General features: G+C 41.6%; 1 protein-coding gene across 1 annotated transcript in view; it reads right to left on the bottom strand.

Moving 5' to 3' along the window:
* Positions 1–403: 403 nt before the first annotated feature.
* The window catches only part of LOC150004498 (potassium voltage-gated channel subfamily B member 2-like), a 39,450-nt gene continuing 17,452 nt past the window's right edge, over positions 404–22,401 (bottom strand). Inside the window, 1 exon segment of the mRNA XM_090284908.1 lies at positions 404–2,560. Within this exon segment, the coding sequence (XP_090141034.1) occupies positions 404–2,560 (2,157 nt within the window).

Below are 22,401 nucleotides of genomic sequence, written 5' to 3'. Positions count from 1 at the left end.
CAGAGCACCTTGCTCCTCATGATTATGAATACATGCAATGACATTTCATCCTTTCATGTGCAAATTCTAAAATTCATCATAACAGAAAAGTTGAAAGTTGAAAATTTGTCTACAATTTGAAATGAAAGGATCACAAATGTCAGACATTGCAGAATACTGGTTCTTAACAGAACCTCTTTATTTGGTAACTGTTCCTCAGTCATTTTTGTTTGTTTGTTTGTTACAAAATGCAATCTTGACTCTTTGTTTAAACAGTACTTAAACTAAACTGCCCATGCCATGCAAAAATAACATTTTATGCACTTTTTGGGGGGAGGGGGAGCTTCCCGTGTTTTAATTCACAGGCATTATTAGCTGCATTTTTAATAACCAAGTTTTTTTATTTTATTGCTTTTGTAACTAGTCACATGCTGGTTTCACGTGTGGGACAGTAACCTGTATCTCCAGGGTTGGAATGAATTTCTGGGGCAAACAAGTGGTTTTCCATCTTGCACCCTTCTTGACTATTGTCTTTTTTAACTTCAGCCACAGCATGGTAAATGTCTTGCCTACAGTTGTGACTTGTGTTCTGAGGAGAAGAAGAGCCTGCACAGGCCTCTTCTCTTAAAGGGTCTCTCCCATCACTAGGCTTATCTGCAAAGCCATTGGAGCTGGAGTCAGCCTGCATGTCTTGTCTGGTTCCGTGGAGCTCTAAGAAGTCATTGTCTTCCCCAGTGTCCACTTCTGTGAAGCTCCTCCTTTCTCTTGATGAGAAAGGAAAGAGTTTCTGCTTGGGAAACCAAGGGGATGGCCCTCTGGAAGGTCCCTGACAATGTGCCAAGACCTCAGCACCCAGCAAGGGTCTGTCCCCCTGTGGGGGGGTTTCTTCTAAGAGGATAGTACTGATGAGCTGTGGGGTGGTGTTGGGAAAGTCAGCTGCCGTAACTGGCAGTGGCCTGGCTGTGCTGGGCGGGGTCTGTGGGGCACTGCCTCTGTTTTCCTTAAAATTCACTTTGAGTGACCTGGATTTCAGCGGGTGGCTGCCTTTCAGAGAGCTCTTAGGGCTCTCTGAGGCACTGTCAGACAGCCCAGGGCCATGGAGCCCACTTTGGGAACTGCTGGTATCCAGGTTTCCAGTTATATCGACTGGGGCATATTCTAGGGTCGCATCCCGGGCCACAGGGCCTTTTTCTCTGGTGAGTGTTAGAAAAGGGGGGCCCCTGGCTCTTTGGTGCTCCTCTGTCCCTGTGAGATCGGGCGGGAACTTCATCTGCAGGTGAGAAGCAGAGGGTGGTGGCAGGGGTGATCTCTCAGTCTCGGTGAAGTCGGTGGCACAGCTGGTGAAGCTGTCGATGCTAGAGGTGCTCTTCATGTCCACGATTACCTCGGTCTGTGCCACAGCCAGCTGCTCCTGCGGGCAGACCACCTGCTCCATCTCGATCTCTTCTTCGTAGGCAGACGGCCTCTCAGGCTGTTCCTGGCTGTCCGTGTTGGGGTGACAGTGAGGCTGTGTCTTGGTGATCTCATTGTATAGCATCTCCAGTTTCTGGGCACTCAGATGTTGTGGGCTGGAGGCAGAAGTGTTGTTCAGCTGCTCATGGGAGTCTTTTTGGCTAATCTCCTGGTACTTATTTTCGTAAGATTTGTTGGAGCTGGTTTCTGACAGAGCCTTCCTAGCCCATTTCCAGCGGCTGGGAGACAGGTGGTTATCATTAGCAGAGTCCTTCGTTTTGGCCGATTCTCCTGCCTTCTCTACAGCCACATCGATCAATTCCATACTTCGAGTGAAGGCATCTTTTAAGTTCATAGAGACGATGCTTCCATTCCTTTTGGCCCGCTCAAGAGCCTCTCTCCTTTTAATTGCCTTCTCCTGGCGTTTCTGCTCCTTGTAAAACTCAGAAAAATTGTTCACAATGATTGGGATGGGAAGGGCAATCACCAGAACCCCAGCAATACAGCAGAGGCCACCCACAATTTTCCCTAGTAATGTTTTTGGGTAGATGTCACCGTAGCCTACAGTAGTCATGGTGATGGTGGCCCACCAAAACGATGCCGGGATACTGGTGAACTTCGTAGCATCTTCATCTTTCTCAGCAAAAAATACCAGGCTGGAAAATATCATTATCCCCATGGCCAGAAACAATATCAACAAGCCCAACTCATTGTAACTCCGTCTGAGGGTGAAACCCAGAGACTGCAGGCCCGTGGAGTGCCTGGCGAGTTTCAGGATCCTGAGGATCCGCATGATGCGGAAGATCTGAACCACACGCCTCACATTCTGGAACTGTAGTACACTTTTGTTGGACTCTGTGAGGAAAATGGTGACATAATATGGCAAGATGGCCAGCAAGTCAATGACATTGAGTGGACCTTTAAAGAACTTCCACTTATTTGGTGAAGAGAGGAAGCGTAAAAGGTATTCCATGGTAAACCAAGCAATGCACACCGCCTCCACGTGTGCCAGTTGGGGGTTGTCGTTGGCTTGTCCGAATTCATCTGTTTCCTGAAGCTCTGGTAGGGTGTTGAGAGACAGAGCAATGGTGGAGAGTACAATGAACAGGATAGACACGATGGCCAAGATCTGGAAAAGAGAAGAAAGCCCGAGTGAGTGAATTCTTCTGGTTGCTTAGGCAGCTAGGACACATAGATTTACTATTCTTTAAAGAATACGGATTGCTCAAAGATATTCCAAGAAGGTAACTTTACAACCTGAAATTCACTAATACCAATACATTCACTTTTTATAAGTCCATTTCACTCAGAAGCTTAATGGAGTATATACATTTAAATTCTGGGGCCTAAATGATTTGAAAAAAATCCATTCTTCCCTTCCATGCCCATTGTTTTTAGGCACATTTCTAGCAATAACCACCACTCGGAAAAGTTTGGGGGGAGTAATCATCTCTCCTTTATTAGTTATGGGTAATTTTTTTCTCTTAATCCCCTGGTTTGTGCTTTCTTAAGTGAATTGCCATACATGCTAACTAAGCTAGAAGGAATTCATGATTTCTATAAGTTTTATTCTACAACTAAAAACACGAATGCAGACCTACACACGGAGAGAGAACAATGGCACTTGGGACAGCAGTGTTTCTATTAGAACAAACCCTATTTATGTGGTTAGCACTGATGGCACAATTGAGTCAGGAGAGCCTTCATCCTGTGATGTGTGGACTCTGGGCAGCCTCATGTAGGGAAGCAAGATTATGAGCCAACTTCATTTAGTCCAGGAAGGATTCATGAAGAAGAGCTTGAAGACTGTCCATGGTGATCTGGGTGTGGGGCAAACACTAGGCAAAGGAGCAGCAGCTGGAAGTCCGATGTGAAAGGAAGAAGGAGGGCTTGAGAATACAGAAGATGAGGGTGCAGTGACTGGATTTTAGAGTCAGACATTGCTGGCTTGAAGCCTGGCTTTACCGCTTACTTGGGCAAGTTATTCAACATTTCTGTGTTTCAGTTTACAAATCTATCAAATGAAGCCAACAATCATAGATATTTCATGGTTGTTGAGAAGATTACATGGCACACAGACATTGTTAGATAAATCAAATTTCCTCCTATCAATAGAAGCTGAAATGAACAGGACTTCAGTCTTGAAAGATGAATGCCAAGAACAGGTATGTGGGAAATCTGTAAAACCATGTAAGATTCAGATAGCCCTAGTTGGATTTCCTCAAGGGAACCCAGTGTTCCAGGTTGATAAGGCAAGCCATGGAGATTAAGGTTTGAGGGCAGTGGAAGAAAGCACTTACTTGCTTAGTAATAAGATTGTATACCTAGAGCACACAATTCTTAGAGATGGAGGAAACCTGACACCTCCCTTATCTATGCTAAGTCTGGCCTAGTTTCATCTGACTTTTGCCAATGACTTTGGGAGGTGTCACTGGTCTCAGTTATTATTTGTACCTCTGACAGTGACTTCTTAAAGAGTCAGCATCTAGTACACATTTCAAAAGCCAATGATTAAATATCTTGAGGTCACACAGATCAGTAAACATCAGACTGAAAAAATTAGTTTATCTCTAACTGACATCAGAATTTCTGAACATCTCTTGTTCTTTCTCCCTCTTCTTGTTATCCTTCTGATTTTCTCTACGTCCGGCCATTCTTCTTACCTTTCCCCTTTTCTTCTCTTATGCTTTCTTTATAGCTTTCATTTTTTTCTCTCCAGCTCCTAACTTACTTTTTAAATTGCTATAAAGTAAAACCATGGTATAATATATTTTAGAATGTGTTGCAGATATTAAATAAAGATTTATGGTTCCTTAACTTAAAGAACAGCATTTAATATTAGTTCTTTTATATTTTTTCTCAAACAAAACTAAGTTAAGTACTTTTTACTTGAGTATAACTCAGAGTTTCCTTTACAAATGCAGATCAATGGATTGCAATAAAGGTTCTCTTTTCTACTTACCCTAGGAGACTGAAGGTTTAGGTAAACCCATAGATAATGGACTCAGGTTTTATTAAGGGCAAGTTAGGAATACTGACCATGGATCTCTACCTTCAGGAGCCAATGGCAAGGTGACATTTACAATATTCTGTCACTAAAATACTCCTTAGGAAACACTGGTCAGATCCCATCCACTCTTCAAGCTCTTACCATAAAGAACTAGATCCCTCTGTATTGTCTAGGAGGTCACATTGTCACTGATATACCTTTGGGCATTTTAAGTACTGGGATGACTACCATCATTCTTGTACTGATAATCCACATTTTAGATTTTCCATATCTTCTTATCTATTCACCTGCCTGTTTTGAATGCATTTTACTAATGTTTATCACTTCACAGAGCAAGGAGAAAAGTAGAAATACAAATGAAACCATTTTATTACATTCCAACCTTTTGGACAAAAACCAACGAGGATGGTCCAAGGTGGACCTTCAGATTCCCTTGGTTCCACAATCAGAGCTAGACTGTAGGTCATTTTACTTTGGTAGCTAATTTTGGGAAATAATGAAGCATTATATTACTAATGCAGTCTGTGGTCTAGTTGGTGGCAACTTAACAAATATGGATGACTTCAACACCTGAAAATGTACTGGAGCACATTCTTGAAGAAAAAGAATTGCTAAAGAAAAAAGCCCAAATACTCCAGCCCTTAGGGACCCCACATTGATGTTAAAGAAATAATATGGTATTGAAGTGCATTACTTTCTGTCTCATGCTCACATTCACTCTGTCAAAATACATTTGCTCCCAATGTAAAGAAATGGCTTATTTTAAATATCTTGTGAAACTTGGAGTTCTTCCAGAAAGACAACCCCTTAGACAGATTTTTCAATATATACCAAGGATGATATGTGATGCAATAAGCCAAATGCAAGTTTATTGTCTTATTGCAGTTTTTTAAAACACAATAAATATAATAGATGTGAATTTTTGCTCTAAGCTGCAAGATATACTTGCAAACATAGATATTTACTTTAGTACAGCAAACTCTTATGGCATTTAGGTATTGCATCATTTATCATCACTATGCAGGAGTTAGGTTTTCAATCCTGTTACCTCCAACAACTGGCCTCTAGAGCTGGTAGTTTCTCTCAGTTGAAGCAAATAGACTTGTGATTGTACATAGAAAATGAGGCAGAAATTCCAAACAATTATCTGTGTGATCCTGGTCAGTCCCATTGGTGATCTGGATTAGATCATCTCCAAGGTTCCTTTCACCTCTAATATTTGGTGATTCTCTTTCTAAACTAAAACATTTGGCTAATTCCAGTCATGTCTGCAAATCAAACCAAGGACAAGTCACACCTAGCCCTGTCACTAAGATTAAATTGCCAAAATACAATTTCATTGCTTAAGAAATTCAAATGGGAAGGTTTTGAAAAATATCATACTGTGTATATTCCAAGTAATTAGTTACTGGGAATAGGTGCTATTTCTAGATAAAATGTTTATTTCCTTTTTAATTGTCTGGAGAATGGTTTTGACTTTTCACTTAGACACAGGCATTTCTGATCACGTAGGGTTAAGAATAGGGTCCCCGTACTTACATTAAGAGGTACCAAAAGTTGGTTGCATTGATTTCTGTTTATGACACAAAGTCAGGCGATAGGAGACTTGCCTCAATTTACCAACTTGTTGATTTTATTTCCTTTAAATACAATGGGTATTTTGTGGTGGAAGGAATGAAGGACAAGGAACTAAAACACATGCTCTCCATCACTGGCCACCAAGACCAGCTAACTCCCACCTCAAGCCTCAGTGACCGCATTCTCAAAATGAGGTGCCTCACATTTGCTTCCCTGCCTTTGAGGTTGTTAGGGACCAAACCAGATCCTGCACATGAGGTGTCTCAGTATATGGAAGGCAAGATGAGTGTAAGAACAGCTGGGAATGTATCTGGAAAAGAGTTGGGCCATAACTGGGACAAAAATAAAGAAAACAAATGGTTTATTCCCCATTGAAATACAATTTCAGACCTCTTTAATGTTCATATTTTCAACACTTTCAAATACATTCTCTCACCTAAGCAGTGGTTTCCATGACAAACCTAGATTACTATAGCTTATTTACCTTAGTTTGAACAATCTAGTTTGCCAACAGTATTTAAGAATTGGACTGAGGTTGAGTGTGTGTGTGTGTGTGTGAAATGGGTAAAGGGGATCAAAGGGTACAAATTTCCAGTTACAAAATAAGTCCTTGGGATGTAATGTACATCACAGTCCTAGAGTTAACAATACTGTGTTATATGTTTGAAAATTGCTAAGAGAGTAGGTCTTATAAGTCCTCATCATAAGAAAAAAAATTGTAACTGTGTGGTGATGGATGCTAACTTATTGTGGTAATTATTTCACAATATATACATTTAGGAACTCATTGTGTTATACACCTGAAACAAATACAATGTTATCCATCAATTATATCTCATTTTAAAGAATTGGTTGAGGTTGCTTCAGGTGAACTTGACCTGCCTTGAGTCTTAACACATGCAGAAAGTTTTCTAGCTTGGGCCTCCCATGTAATGATCTGCTTTATATTCACTGACATTCAGGACTCCACAAAAACACAAGGAAACTTCTGTACCTTGCAGTGAAAGTCAGTGAAGATACTTTCTCTTACCCTTCTCCCCTAACTGCTTCCTCTCTCTCTCTCTCTCTCTCCTTTCATTTCTTCACAAATACATGCTGAGAGGTGAAAGTGAGTGAGTTATAACTCTTAACAATTCAGCAATTCCTGCTTTATCTTCTTAGTGGGATATAATATGTATTTAAAAACAAAAACAAAACAAACAACAACAAAAAGAATCCTGATTAGCAATAAAAAACAACATGGGGAAATAAGAAGACAAGAATTTTCAGAAGAAAATCAATTTATTTAAGTTGACAGGAAGGAAAGGGCCTGTGAAAAGCATCATGTCTACCTTCAAAAATAAAAAGGACAAAGCAACTTAGGACTTCTGGCCAAGATGGAGGCCTAGACAGACACACTATATCTCCCTCCACAACTAAGAAGAAATACAACTACTTCAAAACTAGAGACAACCAGAAGTTCCAGAAAACTGAGCTGCATGGAAGTACAACAAACAAAGACATAAAGAAGAAATACTCATCCAGACAGGCAGGAAGGGTGGAGCCGGGGCGGAGAGGACACGGTGTGGTGGCAAAGGCAGCAGCAGCAGCAGCAGCAGCAGTGGCAGCAGGCCGGCGGAAAGCACAGTCATACGTTTTAAATAGTTGGGAGGGACACCTGGGGAGTGCTCCCAGCACTAGACCAGACCGCTCAGCTTACAGTCACAGCGCCAGGGAAAATAAAGCCTCATTGCTTTTGACTGTCCAAAACAGTGGGGGTTGGGGTGGAGGTGGAAACTGCCAGTCTCTCAGTAGAGTCTGCTTGTTTAAAGGGCCCCCACAGTCCTAGAACTTCTGCAGACCACCCATTCTGGGAACGATAGCCAGGGCAACAACTAGAGAGGCACCAGTCCCATACGAAGTGAGAGAAGTGCCTGGAAAAGGGGCGAGTGCTGAGCAAGTGGCATTGTTCCCTTTCATACCCCTCCCCCACATACAGCTCCAAAATGGGGTGAAATGGGTTTCCCTCTACTGATGAGAAACCTAAGGCTCTGCCCATTACAACATAACAGGAGTGACAGTCCACCTAAGACAAAGAGGCAAACAAACACAGGAACCTGTCAAGATGAAGAGACAGAAAAGTATGGCCCAAAAAGGGGAATGAATCAAGGTTCCAGTGGGAGAACTAAGCAACACGGAGATAGACAACCTAACAAATGAGGAGATAGACAACCTAACAGACACAGAATTCAAAACATGGGTGATAAAGATGCTCACAGGCTTGACAGATATGCTTAATTACAGCAAACGCATAAGGAAAAAAGTGAAGGCTATGCTAAATGAAATGAAGGAAAATCCACACAAAACCAACGGTGAAGGGAAGGAAACCAGGGTTCAAATCAATGATTTGAAACATAAGAAATAAATAAACAGTCAACCAGCACAGAATGAGGAAACAAGAATTGAAAAAAATGAGGACAGGCTTAGGAACCTCTGGGACAACTTTAAATGTGCCAATATTCAAACCACAAGGGTGCCAGAAGGAGAAGAGGAAGAGCAAGAAATTGAAAGCTTATGTGAAAAAATAATAAAGGAAAAGCCCCTGAATTTGGCAAAGAAAATAGACATACAAGTCCAGGAAGCACAGAGAGTCCCAAACAAGCTAGACCTGAGGAGGACCACACCAAGACACATCATCATTAAAATGCCAAAGGGTTAAGATAAAGTGAGATTCTTAAAAGCAGCAAGAGAAAAGCAGAGAGTTACCTACAAAGGGTGCCTATAAGACTATCAGCTGATTTCTCAAAAGAAACTTTGCAGGTAAGAAGGGACTGGCAATAGGTATTCAATGTGATGTAAAGCAAGGACCTACAACCAAGATTACTCTATCCAGGAAAGCTATCATTGAGAATGGAAGGGCAGATAAAGTGCTTCCCAGACAAGGTAAAGCTAAAGTTCATCATCACCAAGCTATTATTATATGAAATATCAAAGGGACTTACTTAAGAAAAAGAAGATCAAAGTTATAAACACTGAAATGACAACACTCACAACTATGAACAACTGAATCTAAAAAAGAAAAACAAAATCCAATTAAGCAAACCAGAATAAAAACAGAATCATAGGTATGGCGATGATTTGGAGGGTTATTAGCTTGGAGAAAGAAGGGGCAAAAAGGGGAAATGGTGCAGAGATTAAGAAGTATAATTGGTTGGTACAAAATAGACAGGGAAAGTTAAGAATAATATAGAAAAGGGTGAAGCAGAAGAACTTATATGCACAACCAATGGACATGAACTAAAGGGAGTGAGATTGCTGGAGGGCAGAGAGGAGAAAAGGGTAAAAAGATCGGGACTACTGTAACAACATAATCAATAAAATACACTTAAAAAAAAAAAAAGACAAAGCACAGTAGTGTTTCTGAGCCTATAAACCAAAAGCCAAATCAATTGTTAAAGAAAGAAAGGAGGAGCTGAGGGAATATTAAGTGGTGAAGGGATTGAACAAAATTGAAAAAGGACCATGGACATAAACAACAATGTGGTGATTGCTGGGGGAGGGGCGGCGAGGGGAGTATAAGGGGACTAAATGGTAATGGAAAAAATACAATAAATATTAAATAAAAATTCCAGTCAAGATGGAGGCGTAGACAGACATGCTGCATCTCCCTCCACAACTAAGAAGGAATTCAGCTACCTCAAAACTAGAAACAACCAGAAGTTCCAGAAAATCAAAGTGCATGGAAGTCCAGCAAACAAAAATATAAAGAAGAAATACTCATCCAGACAGGTAGGAGCGGCAGAGCCAGGGCAGAGAGGACACATTGTGGTGTTAATAGCAGCAGCAACAGCAGCAGGCCAGCAGAAAGTGCAGTTACACGTTTTAAAAAATCAGGAGGGACACCTGGGGAGCATTCTCAGCTCCTCACCAGAGCAGCTCACTGTCCCAGCACCAGGGAAAATTAAGCCTCATTGCTTCTGAGTGTGCAAACCAGTAGGGGTTGGAGCAGAGAAAGAAACTGCCAGTCTCTCAGCAGAGTCTGCTTGTTTAAAAGGACCCCACGGTCTTAGAACACCCGCGGACCCACCCACTTTGGGAACCACGGCTGGGACAACAGCGAGAGAGGCTTCAGTCCCATATGGAAGTGGGAGAAGTGCCTGGAAAAGGGGCAAGTGCTGGAGAAGAGCCATTGTTCCTTCTCAGACCCCTCCCCTGCATACAGCGCCACAATGTGGTGAAATGAGTCACCCATTACTAACGAATTCCTAAGGCTCCGCCCCTCACAACATAGTAGGATTGACAGCTCTCCCTGGGACATGGAAGCAAACAAACACAGGTGACTTCCGGCCAAGATAGAGGCCTAGACTGACAAGCTCCATCTCCCTCTGCAACTAGGAAGGAATACAACTACCAAAAAACTAGAAATAACCACAAGTTCCAGAAAATAATGGAAGTCCAACATATTAAGTTATAAAGAAGTGATGCTCATCTGGACAGGTAGGAGGGGTGAAGTCAAGGAGGAGAGTTCAAGCTGTGCTGTCTGCGGAAGCAGCAGCTGCAGCAGCAGCGACAGAGGCAGGACAATGGTAAGTACAGACACCTGTATTTAGGGGAGGCCAGAAGCACCTGGGGGGCACCCCTGGCTGCAGACCAGACCTGTCAGCTTGTGATTCCAAAGCTGGGGGTGGCAGACCTCCATTGCCTGGACTGTGAGGCGCGGAGGGGGTGGGATGGAGGAGGAGGCTCCCAGTCTCTCAGCCGAGAGTGAACAACAGGAATCCATCTTGGACCACCACCCCTGCAGAAAATGCCACAGGGTGGTGAGACGGGTCACCCTATAATGTAGGAGGTGTGACAGTCCTGCCCAGGAAACAAAGGTAAACACAAAACTGTCAGGATGGCACATATCATGATAGAGATCCCAGTGACGCAGCTGACCAGACAGCAAATATCTAATCTAACGGAGCAGCAGATAGGAAATCTTTCTAAGGCTCAGTTCAGAGCTATAGTCATAAGGCAGCTTACAGACCTAACAGCATATCTTAAACAAGAGAGGGACAGAATGAAGGCTAGTCCTGCTGAAATGAACAAACACACATACGAAACTAGTGGTGAGGACAAGAAAACCAGGAATCAAATCAACAAATTGGAACATAGGGGAGGAACAAACAGTCAACCAGTGCAGAAAGAGGAAACAAAAAGTGAGGAATATGAGGAAAGGCTCAGAAACTTATCAGACAGCTATAAGCAGGCCAACATCCGAATCATAGGGCTGCCAGAAGGTGAAGAAGAACTAGAAATGGAACAATTATGTGAAAAAATAATGAAGCAGAACTTCCCGAACTTGGGGAGGGAAATAGACTTACAGGTCCAGAAGCACAGAGAGTTCCAAAACAACTGGACCCAGGGAGAACCACACCAAGACACATTACAATCAAAATGTCAAAAATTAAAGATAGAGAATCTTAAAAGCAGGAAGAGAGAAGAAGAGAATTACATACAAAGGGGTCTCAATTAGACTATCAGCTGATTTCTCAAAGGAGACCCTGCAGGCAAGAAGGGACTGGCAAGAAATATTCAAAATAATGAAAATCAAAAACCTATAGCCACAAATACTCTATCCAGTGAAACTGTCATTCAGAATAGAAGGGCAGAGAAAGTGCTTCCAGGACAAAGTAAAACTGAAGGAGTTCATTAGATTCAAACAACTATTATATGAGATATTAAAGGGACTTGTTTAAAAGAAGGAGGATCAAAATTATGAACATTAAAATGAAAACTGCATCACAACAACCAACAACAGAAGTTAGGAAATTGAAACAAAGGTAAACTAAGTAGGCAACGGGAGTGGAAAAAGAATTATAGGTATGGGGAACATACTGGGGGGAGGTCAGCAGGGAGGGGGAAGGGGGAGAGGGAGGGAGATGGTACAGGAATTAAGAAGCATAATAGGAGGGAGTGGAGTAGATGGGAAGATGTTGAGAAGAACTATGTGCACAACCAATGGGCATGGACTAAGGGGGGGGACAACTGGAGGGAGGGGTCACTGGGTGGAGGGGAACAAAGGGAAAGGAGATTGGGACAACTGTAATAGCATAAACAATAAAGCATATTAAAAAGAAAAAAAAAGATTAAATAAAAAAAGAATCTTATGATTTTCATCCACCCATCTTCTATTTCTAGCTACTTCCCAGAGGACTTCTGGATGCAGCAAACCAGAAAATAAATGCTTTAATTTCACCAAAGGAAGAACCATCTTTGACTGTAGTTCTAGCATCTGGATTCCTTGAACATACATGATTTCCTTTACAGCTGGTGGCCCTTGGTTCACCACTAGTCCTTTCTTCTCCCAGATGTTACCTTGGCTATCTCAGGACAAATGAGATCCCATGCTTAAGAACTCTCAGCTGATTTGCATAACCGGACATATGTGAAGAATGACTCACTGAAAGGTTCAGCTGACTTTTAATTATTCTGGCCCTATGGGCAACAGGAAACCAGGAGTTCAATTCTCCCCCCACCCCATTTGTGGGCTGTTGTATGAGGGGTTTGCAAAGACTTAGTCATCCACGCACAAGTTAATTCAGCCCTAAGCCTGCATAATGCCTTTCACTGTGGAGGAGAGGGGGTGGGAGAAGCAACCCACTTCTGCATATTGCCATATTCTTCTTTTGGATTTTTATTCTCACAAAAACAATTCTTTGAGAAGAGAGCTTCTGGTTATCTTATGGCTAAAGATAATATTTTGATATTTTCTCAGTATCTCCTGAAGTAAGCTTTGTTTCACTACCCATGATATATTTCTGTATTTGAAAGGATTCAATTTTAAGAAGCAAGTCATTAGGCAGAGACTGGTGAAGGGAGCTTTTTTAAAAAAATATTTTATTTATTTATTTTTAGAGAGAGAAGAAGGAAAAGAGACAGAGAGGAAGAGAAGCATTGATGTGTGACAGAAACATCAATTGGTTGCCTCTTGCATGCCCCTAAATGGGGATGTGGACTTGACCTGCAACCCAGGCATATGCCTTGACTGGAAATTGAACCTGCTTCCTTTTGGTTCATAGGCTGTACTCAATCCACTGAGCCATGCCAGCCAGGGTTGGTGAAGGAAACTTTAATATTTATAGTAATTCTGCCAAGAAAGGAGCAACACAGGGATGGAGAGACTTTTAATCTTACACCCACTCCTTTGACCAGGCAACCTCTTTTTAGTTAATTTATCCTTAAGGAAGTCTTCAGGAGCAAGAGAGCAAAGAAACAGAGACTAGGCCAGCTTGGAGGAACATGAAATCACTGCCTCTGCCAGCCCCTGAAGGGCAGGGACCATGGCTCACCTCTCTGTGGACTGCTTAGCCTCCCTCCCAAGAAAACACAATATAAATGCTTAGACTCTTCTCTTCATTATGCAAATGATAGATTTGAGGGGAGGACACAAGTAGGGAATGAATGGAGTGCATCCTTTGAACAGAATTTCATTTAAATTGATAGTTAGATCATAAAAAATCATAGAGCACTCAAGGTAGAAGAAATCTTGGAAATACTCCACTTATCATTTTATAGATAAAGAAATGAATCTTCAGGGGGTCTAGTAAGTGCTGGTGGGAGGGTGGTTATTGTAATATGGGACTTAGTTTTTCTGGGACTTAGTATTCCCATCTAGATAACGTGCACAATTAATACTATATAGCATTATATTGAGAACTGTGAATGTTAATTTTAGGTGTCAACTTGCCTAGATTGTGGTGTCCAGTTGTTTGATTAAACACATCTAGAATTTATTGTGAAGGTATATTTTTGATGTCATTAACATTTCAATAAGTAGACTTTGAGTAAAGCATAGTTCCCTCCATAACACAGGTGAGCCTCATGGAATAGTTGGAGGTCTTAAGAATGAAGACAGGTTTCCTAAAGAAGAGGCAGTTCTGCCTCAAGACTGCAACACAGTGACCCTCCCTGACCTTGCAGCTTGCCTGGCCTGCTCTGTGGATTTTGGACTATAGATTATTACAACATCAAAGTTACCTGAACTTCCAGCCTGCTGTCTTGCCCTGTGGATTTCAGACTTGCCAGCTCTCACAATTGCATGGACCAATTCCTTAGTGTCTGTGTCTCTCTCATTCTATACACACATCTATCTATCTAGATGAGGCAGCCACCTTCCTTCCCCCAGACATAATGAAATGTCCTGCGTAAAAGTTTGTTCATCGGACATAATAAAGTGTCTTGGATAAAAGTTTGTTCCACTGTGGTCACGAAGACTCTGCTGGACAGAGCAGCTTCCAACCAAGCCTAGGGTGTGTGAGGCACATCCACCTCATCTGGATAGGTATCTACCTACCTAGCTTATTTTATTTATGTATATATATGTATATATTATATATTCTATTGATTCTGCTTCTCCAGATAACTGTAATACAATAATAAAATACATGATAACACTTTGCAAGCTATAAAGTGATAAAACTATTAATTATTAACTTATCTGAGAGCTTCTCATATCATACATCTTTTCCTGTTGGGCTATAAGAAGAATCCAGTTCCTTCTTTTGTGTGATCTCAATGCCTAGATGGTGGTTGTCTCAACATCCTACATTCATGTGTATGGAGTCATTAGGAGGGCCATAAGGACAGACAGTTCTCTTGGTGCAAATGAATTGAGAATTCAAGTTGGACTTTTCTTACCAGCTGCCTACCTTCTAAAAGGCTGCCTCTTCTACTGAGCTGAGCTGAAGTGAACTCAGCAAGGTGAGCAAAAGGAAAATAAAAATCAACACATATTACTTTCTAAAGCCATATATAAATAGTTAACTTACATCAATTATGTCCCTGGCTGGTTTGGCTCAGTGGATTGAGCGTCGGCCTGCGAGCTAAGTGTCGCTGGTTCGATCTTCCAGTCAGGGCACATCAGAGAAGGAAACTCTGACTCCAAAAAACCTCCGCTGCCTTGCGGCATACCTCTTCAGGGGAAAGGCTAAGGGAGTAAACCCCGACAGAAAATCCGGAGCCGGAGTCCCTAAGGCGGTTTGACGTTGTAGTCAACACCGGCAACTCCTGCGGCGCACCTGAAGCCAAGCTGTATTGACTCCGTCTTTTCCTTGGACCCTTCAGCTGCGAAGAGAGGGGGGGGGGTCTGCTGCATGGGCAACAGCAGACCCTCCATATCACCCTGCCCAGGCTCTGTAGCTTCAGCTTCACTGGAGAGGACACTCCAGCGTCATCGCAAGATGTCGATTCAACACGGGAGGAGACAGATACCGTGTCACTCCCGAGTCGGACTGCACAGCCATTCTCGGCGGTGCAGATAGACTCTTAAGAAGCTACACCATCGTCTCTCGAGACGGACGGCTGCCGACGACGACGACATCAATTATATGCCATCTGGATCCATCCTCAATGGAGTATGGGGAATTAGTAACTGCTTCTGATTGAGACCCTTGTAAAGATTGTTTTAGTTCCATGTGTTTTTCAGCTAGTTTCATCATTCTATTCCTTATCACTCACTCTTGGTGGTTTAATTGACTTGAACTTTCCCTCCAGCCAGGCGGGGACCCTTGTTGCTTCCCAGGCATGGTGCTCCTAATTCCCCTTCACCCCAACAGTCACTATCTGTCTCATTGTCTTCCACCTGCCCACATCCTGCCACTGTTCATGCAACCCTCCCTGGGCCTCCAGATACCATGGTGGCCTGTCTCCTCTGGATGCTTGTGGCCTTTATTTCTTGGGTTGATTAAATGCACAGAAGGTGTCACTGACACTTCTTGCAGTTACTGAAACTCACACAGTCTCCCCTGGCAGCCTTGCCTGTGCTCAGCTGCCTCCTTGAAGGAGTGCCAGATTTAGGAAATAAAAATAAAGATGCCTAGTTATATTTAAATTAATTTTTTTGAAGGGACAAGCCTATACTAAAAATGTATTTGCCGGTCCTATGAAATTCACCAGGCATTCTGTATTTGCTCTGCCAACCTTACCTCCATGGCATGTTGATCCAAGGGACAATGCCTGTTTCAGGCTGGCCCAGGAAGATACCCCTCCTCCTGGAAATCTGCAGTTTGAACTCAGAGACCTGGAGATTTGGAGTTGCTGGGATGGTGTCACATTAATGGCAGTGTTCCAGAAGGATGAGTGACAAGCTCTCATTGTGGGGAGTCTCAGTTTCTGCCCAAACAGTACCTCCCAATATGTTGTCTCTCACTTCCCCCCTTTCACTTAAGTTGGTCAGAGTTTTGATTAGGTTCTGTTCCATCCATAAAACCTTACAACTGTCTTAAATAATAATTTGACAATTTCATAGCAACTGTTTTTGTTTCTCATACAGGATTTTAGGATTATTGAAGGCAATGACTACATCTCTTCTACAGAATTTCTTACAATGCCTCACACAGAGCAGGCACTCCATGAATCTACTTTGAATAAACAAACAAACAAAGAAAAAATCAAAAAGGGAGAAGTCCACAGAACTGGAGAAAATGAGAATAGACTTTGAAGAATCCAAATATTTTTTAATCACCCAAGAAAAATAATAGAGGTTTTTAGTCATTTTCTGCTGCTTCCAAACAGCCCAAAGTTAGCCTAAAAGGTTTAGCCACCAATAGAAATATTTAACAATAAAAATTTATATTATAAGTCGCCCATTTTGTGATAACAGACCAATGACATAGTCTTTTCAAGTCCAATTCAGTAACGTAATCTTTTCCAAGGTTTAAGCTCTATACTGTTTCTTAATCCTTTCTTTTTTTCATTATTCTGAGAAGATTGCTTCCCACCCCCCTTTTTTTACCTTACTCTTTGAGAATCCTGCTTTTGACTGCATATAAGCTTGAGGCTTCACCTTCACAGAAGGATGCATTTTCTTAATAAAAAGTGCTGTAGTCCTGACAGGTGGCTCAGTTGGTTGGAGCATTGTCCCATACAACAAAAGGTTGTGAGTTCGATTCCCCATCAAGGCACATACCTAGCTTTGGGGTTGGATCCCTGATCAGGGGACATATGGGAGGCAACTGATCAATGTTCCTCTGTCTCTGTCTCCCTTCCTTTCTCTCTGATATCAAAGGATATCCTCAGGTGAGGATTTAAATAAATAAGTAAATAAATAAATAATGGAAAAATGCTGTATTCATTCTATATCAGTTTTTTTTTCTGAGTATGATTTGGAACCTGCAGTTAATCCAACCAAAGAAGAAAGTGGTAATGCCACGTATACATATGGGTAGACTCAAGTTTGTTCAATAAAATGTGAAGCCTCTGAAAATAATAATGTAGGTTATCTATTAAAAATTACTTACATACATGTGCACCCCACACACATAAAAATATACACACATATCACTCTTTGATGTAGCCAGAATTAAAGCATCACAGAAAAATAATAAAGTCATTAAAGTATAAACTTAAGACAAAATAGATTTCACAATAAAGACCATAACCAGAGATAAAGAAGGACATTTCGTAATACTCAAGGGAACAATCCATCAAGAAGATATAACCCTGGTAAATATATATGCATCCAACATAGGATAACCCAAATATATAAGGAAAATCTTGGAAGACTATAAAAAGTATAGCAATAGCAACACACTCATAGTAGGGGACTTTAACACCCCATTGTCAACAATGGACAGATCTTTGAAGCAAAGAAACACCAAGTGTATTGAGACACTGAACAACACTCTAGATCATATGGACTTAATAGATATATATAGAACTTTTCACCCCAAAGAAGCAAAATACACATTCTTCTCAAGCGCACATGGAATATTTGCAAAGATTGATAACATGGTAGGACACAAAATAAGCCTCAACAAATTCAGGAAAATTGGTTTATATAAAGCATCTTCTCAGATCACAATGCCTTAAAACTGGAAACCAACCTCAAGAAAAAAACTCAAAAACATTCAAATTCATGGAGAATGAATAACATGCTATTGAATAATGAATGGGTTAACATTGACATCAAGGAAGAAATCAAAAAGTTTATGGAAACAAATGATAATGAACATCCAACAGCCCAAAACCTATGGGACACAGCGAAGGCAGTCCTGAGGGAATTTCAAAGAAATACAGGCCTACCTAAAAAAGGAAAGATGAATCTCAAATAAAAAATCTAACATGACAGCTATGAGAACTAGAAAAACAACAACAAACAAAGCCCAGAATGAGTAGAAGGAAGGAAATCATCAAGATCAGAGCAGAATTAAATGACATAGAGACTAAACAAACAATTCAAAAGACCAATAAAACCAGAAGCTGGTTCTTTGATAAGATAAAATCAACAAACCTTTAACCAGGCTTATCAAGAAAAAGAGAGAGAGGACCCAAATAAACAAAACCACAAACGAAAGAGAAGAAATCACAACCAATACCACAGAAATACAAAGGATTATAAGAAATTACTATGAACAACAGTATGACAAGAAATCTGACAACCTGGATGAAATGGATAAATTTCTGGAAACATATAATCTTTCACAACTGAATAAAGAAGAAGCAGAAAGTCTGAATAGACCAATAACAACCAGTAAAATTGAAGCAGTAATCGAAAACTTCCTGGCATACAAAAACCCTGGATTGGATGGTTTCACAGGCAAATTTTACAAAACATTTAGGGAAGAATTAACTCCTATCCTTCTCCAACTATTCCAGAAAATCCAAGAAGAGGAAAGACTTCCAAACTCTTTCTATGAGGCCAGTATAACCCTAATTCCAAAACCAGGTCAAGACACAACAAAGAAAGAAAACTACAGGCCAATATCACAGATGAACACAGATACTAAAATCCTCAGCAATATATTGGCAAACTGAATCCAGCAATACATAAAAAAGCTCATACACCACAATTAAATGGGATTCATCCCAAGGATGCAAGGATGGTTTAATATTTCCAAATCAATAGACATAATACACCACGTAAACAAAATGAAAGACAAAAATCACATGATCATACCAATAGATGCTGAAAAAGAATTTGATAAAGTACAACACCCATGTGTAATGAAAACCTTTAGCAAAATGGGAATAGAGAGAGCATACCTCAACATAATAAAGGCCAAATATGAAAAACCTGTACCCAGCATCATACTCCATGAGCAAAACTGAAAGCATTCCCCCTGAGGTCAGGAACAAGACAGGAATATCCTCTCTCTCTACTCCTATTCAACATAGTCTTGGACGTTATTGCTACAGCAATCAGACAAGAAAAAGAAATAAAAAGCATCCAAATTGGAAAAGGGGAAGTAAAACTATTATTATTTACAGATGATATAATAGTGTACATAGAAAACCCTATAGACTCCATGAAAAAACTATTCAACCTAATAAGTGAATTGGGCAATATAGCAGGGTACAAGGTCAATATTCAGAAATTGAAGGCATTTCTGTACACCAACAATAAAATTGCAGATATAGGAACTAAAAGAAAAATCCCATTTACCATAGCAACAAGAAAAATAAAGTACCTAGGAATAAACTTAACCAAGGAGGTGAAATACCTGCACTCAGAAGTCTACAGAACACTGAAGGAAGAAATTAAGGAAGATACAAATAAATGGAAGCATATATCATGTTCATGCATGAGAAGAATCAACATCATTAAAATGTCCATACTAGGGGAGAAGATGGCAGAGGGGACGCTGCGTTTTCAGGCTCCCGAGACCCGTCTGCAGTTTGGGCTAATTGCAGACAGAATATCTCAGTGAGCAGCTGGACACTGACAGGAGTCGAGCCATGGCACTGCTGGATTAGAGAAAATCCATCTGGGAACAACCTGTTTAGTGAGGATAGCGGAGGAAAAGGGGATGAAATGGGATTCCTGACTGGGGTGGCTGCCTGAGCTGCGGCTGGAAGTACACAAAGGTTTTTTGGCGACCACAGGCTACCCCGGAGAGGAGTCGGGAGGAGAGTGGATCTCTGCCCACTGGCAGAGACAGGACTCGACCAAGTAGCATTGGCACTGAAGGACAGGAGACAGCATGCTCCCGGGCAAGTGAGAACATAACTCTCTTTTGTATTTTTCTGTAGTGGACGGTGGAGAGGGGAGGAAAGTTTGGGGGTGGTAGGCCATTCTTGAGGAGTGCAGGTGCAGAGGCACACTCATCCACTCCCCAACCCTACCCTTGGGTTGCGGGGGAGTGCATAGGGAAGTGTTCTCATTCACTGGCCCAGGTGTGTGGGGCAGTGAGTCCAGACGTCCCTTGGACACTCCCCAACGGACATAAGATCAGTGCCCCAACGGGCACAGGGAGGGCCCACTGAATGTGCAGAGGACCATGCACAGACACCCCTAGCCAGCTCCCGTGGGCACTGGGCCCCAGGCCGGAAAGCAGACCACTAGCTCAGGCTCTGTTCGTGCCCACCCAGATGGGTGAGGGAAGGCGGGTGGCTGTAGCATGGGAACAGCGGGCGGCAGGGACTCACAGAAGCTCACTTGCACTGTGCACAAGTCTCCAGGGCCCCGCCCTAAGAGGCGAGAGACCAACCCCTGGAGCTCGGCTCAGCGGGACTAAGGGCATGGGCGCGCTAGCGGGAAAACACCCAGCTTGGCAACAATAGGCGCCAATCGAGGGGCAAGCTCTCGGCTGCCCACATGTGCAGGGACGTGCGCACGGGGACACCTCAGCGCGAACGCAGAAACACCTTGGCCCAGCAACAATAGGCGCCAATCGGGAGGCAGGGGCGCACGCGCAAGGACACCTCAGCTGGCTCCAGCAGGCAGCAAGGGAATGCGCCGTGCTGGCAACTGCGGGCGCACACCAGTGCTGCAAGAAACAAGAACCTCTGAACCGCCACACTAGACCAGCTGCAGATGCAGAAAAAGAAGGCGACACGCCAAGGCTAAAACGGAGTATAAACATCCCCCCTTTTTTTTTCACTTTTTTTCGCTCTTTCTTCTTTTTTTCTTTCTTCTTTCTTCTTTCTTTCTTTCTTCTTTTCTTTCTTCTTTTTTTGTTGTTTTTTTTCCCTTCCAAAAGAAAAACAAACTTTATCTCAAACGTGTTGCATATAACCTCTCCTTCTCATCCTTTCTCTTCAATCATTGCTTATTTGTTTGTGTGTCTAGTTTAGCCCCCCTATCACTCTAAATAATAGAATATAATTACTATATAAACCCAAATACAATACAATCCCACTTTCTTACTATATTATGCATTATTCCATCCTTTTCTTCTATTTTTATTAACATACAATGTAAATATTACCAACTGGCTTGCATAGTCTCAACTATTATTAATCTATCACCCCCTCTATCAAAAATTATATTTTTCCTCCCTAAAAACAACTCTTATCTATTCTTCTTATAGTATAAAAGCTCTAATCTCTTTACATTTATATTAATATGGGCTCGTTGGCAGATGATAGCGGGATAGAGGGTGGGGGATATTTTTTGAGGGTGTGGGCCTCCTGCCTGGGCTGTGTGTTTATGTTTTTAACAGCATCTCCACAAAAGAACTCAAGACAAAGTGGATAGAGTGACTCCCAACCAATTAGCCAGAAGGAAGATCCTAGCAAAGAACATCTGAAATATAACCAGACAGCATAAACAAATGACATAAAGTGTAGCTCAAGAACATCAGGCTCAGGATATCAAAGAGACTGCACCACTGAAACCCCCAGATCTCCCATAAAGAATCTCATACCACAAAGGAGGGAAGTCAAAGCAGACCGTCACCCCCGCAAAAATAAAAATAAATAAATAAAAACACAAAAAAGAATCCAACATGGTAAGACGCAAAAATAACCCCTCAATGAAAAGAAAAGAGGAATCCTCAGAAAGAGAGATAGATGAAATAGACATACCCCAACGGTCAGACATGGAATTCAAAACAATGGTGGTAAAGAAGTTCAATATACTCAACATCCTTAAAAACAACTATGACAACCTCCAAGGAAGTTACCAGCAGCTCCAAGAAAATTACAGGGAACTTGCAGAGAACTACACCAGCATAAAAAAAGACATAGAAACTGTTAACAAGAACCAGGAAGAAATGAAGAATTCAATCTCTGAACTGAAAAACACAGTTGAATCAGTCAAAAGCAGACTAAACGAAGCAGAGGATTGGATTAGTGAGTTAGAAGATAACGTAGAGAAAAACTCCCAGATAATACAGCAAAATGAAAAAATATTAAAAGAATATGAACAAGATGTAAGGGAATTACAGGATAGCATGATAAGAAGTAATATCACAATGATCGGAATTAGAGAGGGAGAAGAAAAGGAGCATGGAATTGAAAAACTGATAGGAGAAATAGTGACAGAAAATTTTCTGAACCTGACGAGAGAAAAAGTTATACAAGTTCAGGAAGCACAGAGAGTTCCAATGAAGAGGAACCCAAAAAAACCCACTCCAAGGCATATCATAATTAAAATGGCAACATTTCAAGACAAAGAGAGAATCCTAAAAGCAGCAAGA

This window comes from Furipterus horrens, unplaced genomic scaffold (assembly GCF_987537825.1).
Source record: "Furipterus horrens unplaced genomic scaffold, mFurHor1.1.pri manual_scaffold_7, whole genome shotgun sequence".
NCBI classification, from domain to species: domain Eukaryota; kingdom Metazoa; phylum Chordata; class Mammalia; order Chiroptera; family Furipteridae; genus Furipterus; species Furipterus horrens.
This window is presented reverse-complemented; position numbering and strand designations above follow the sequence as displayed.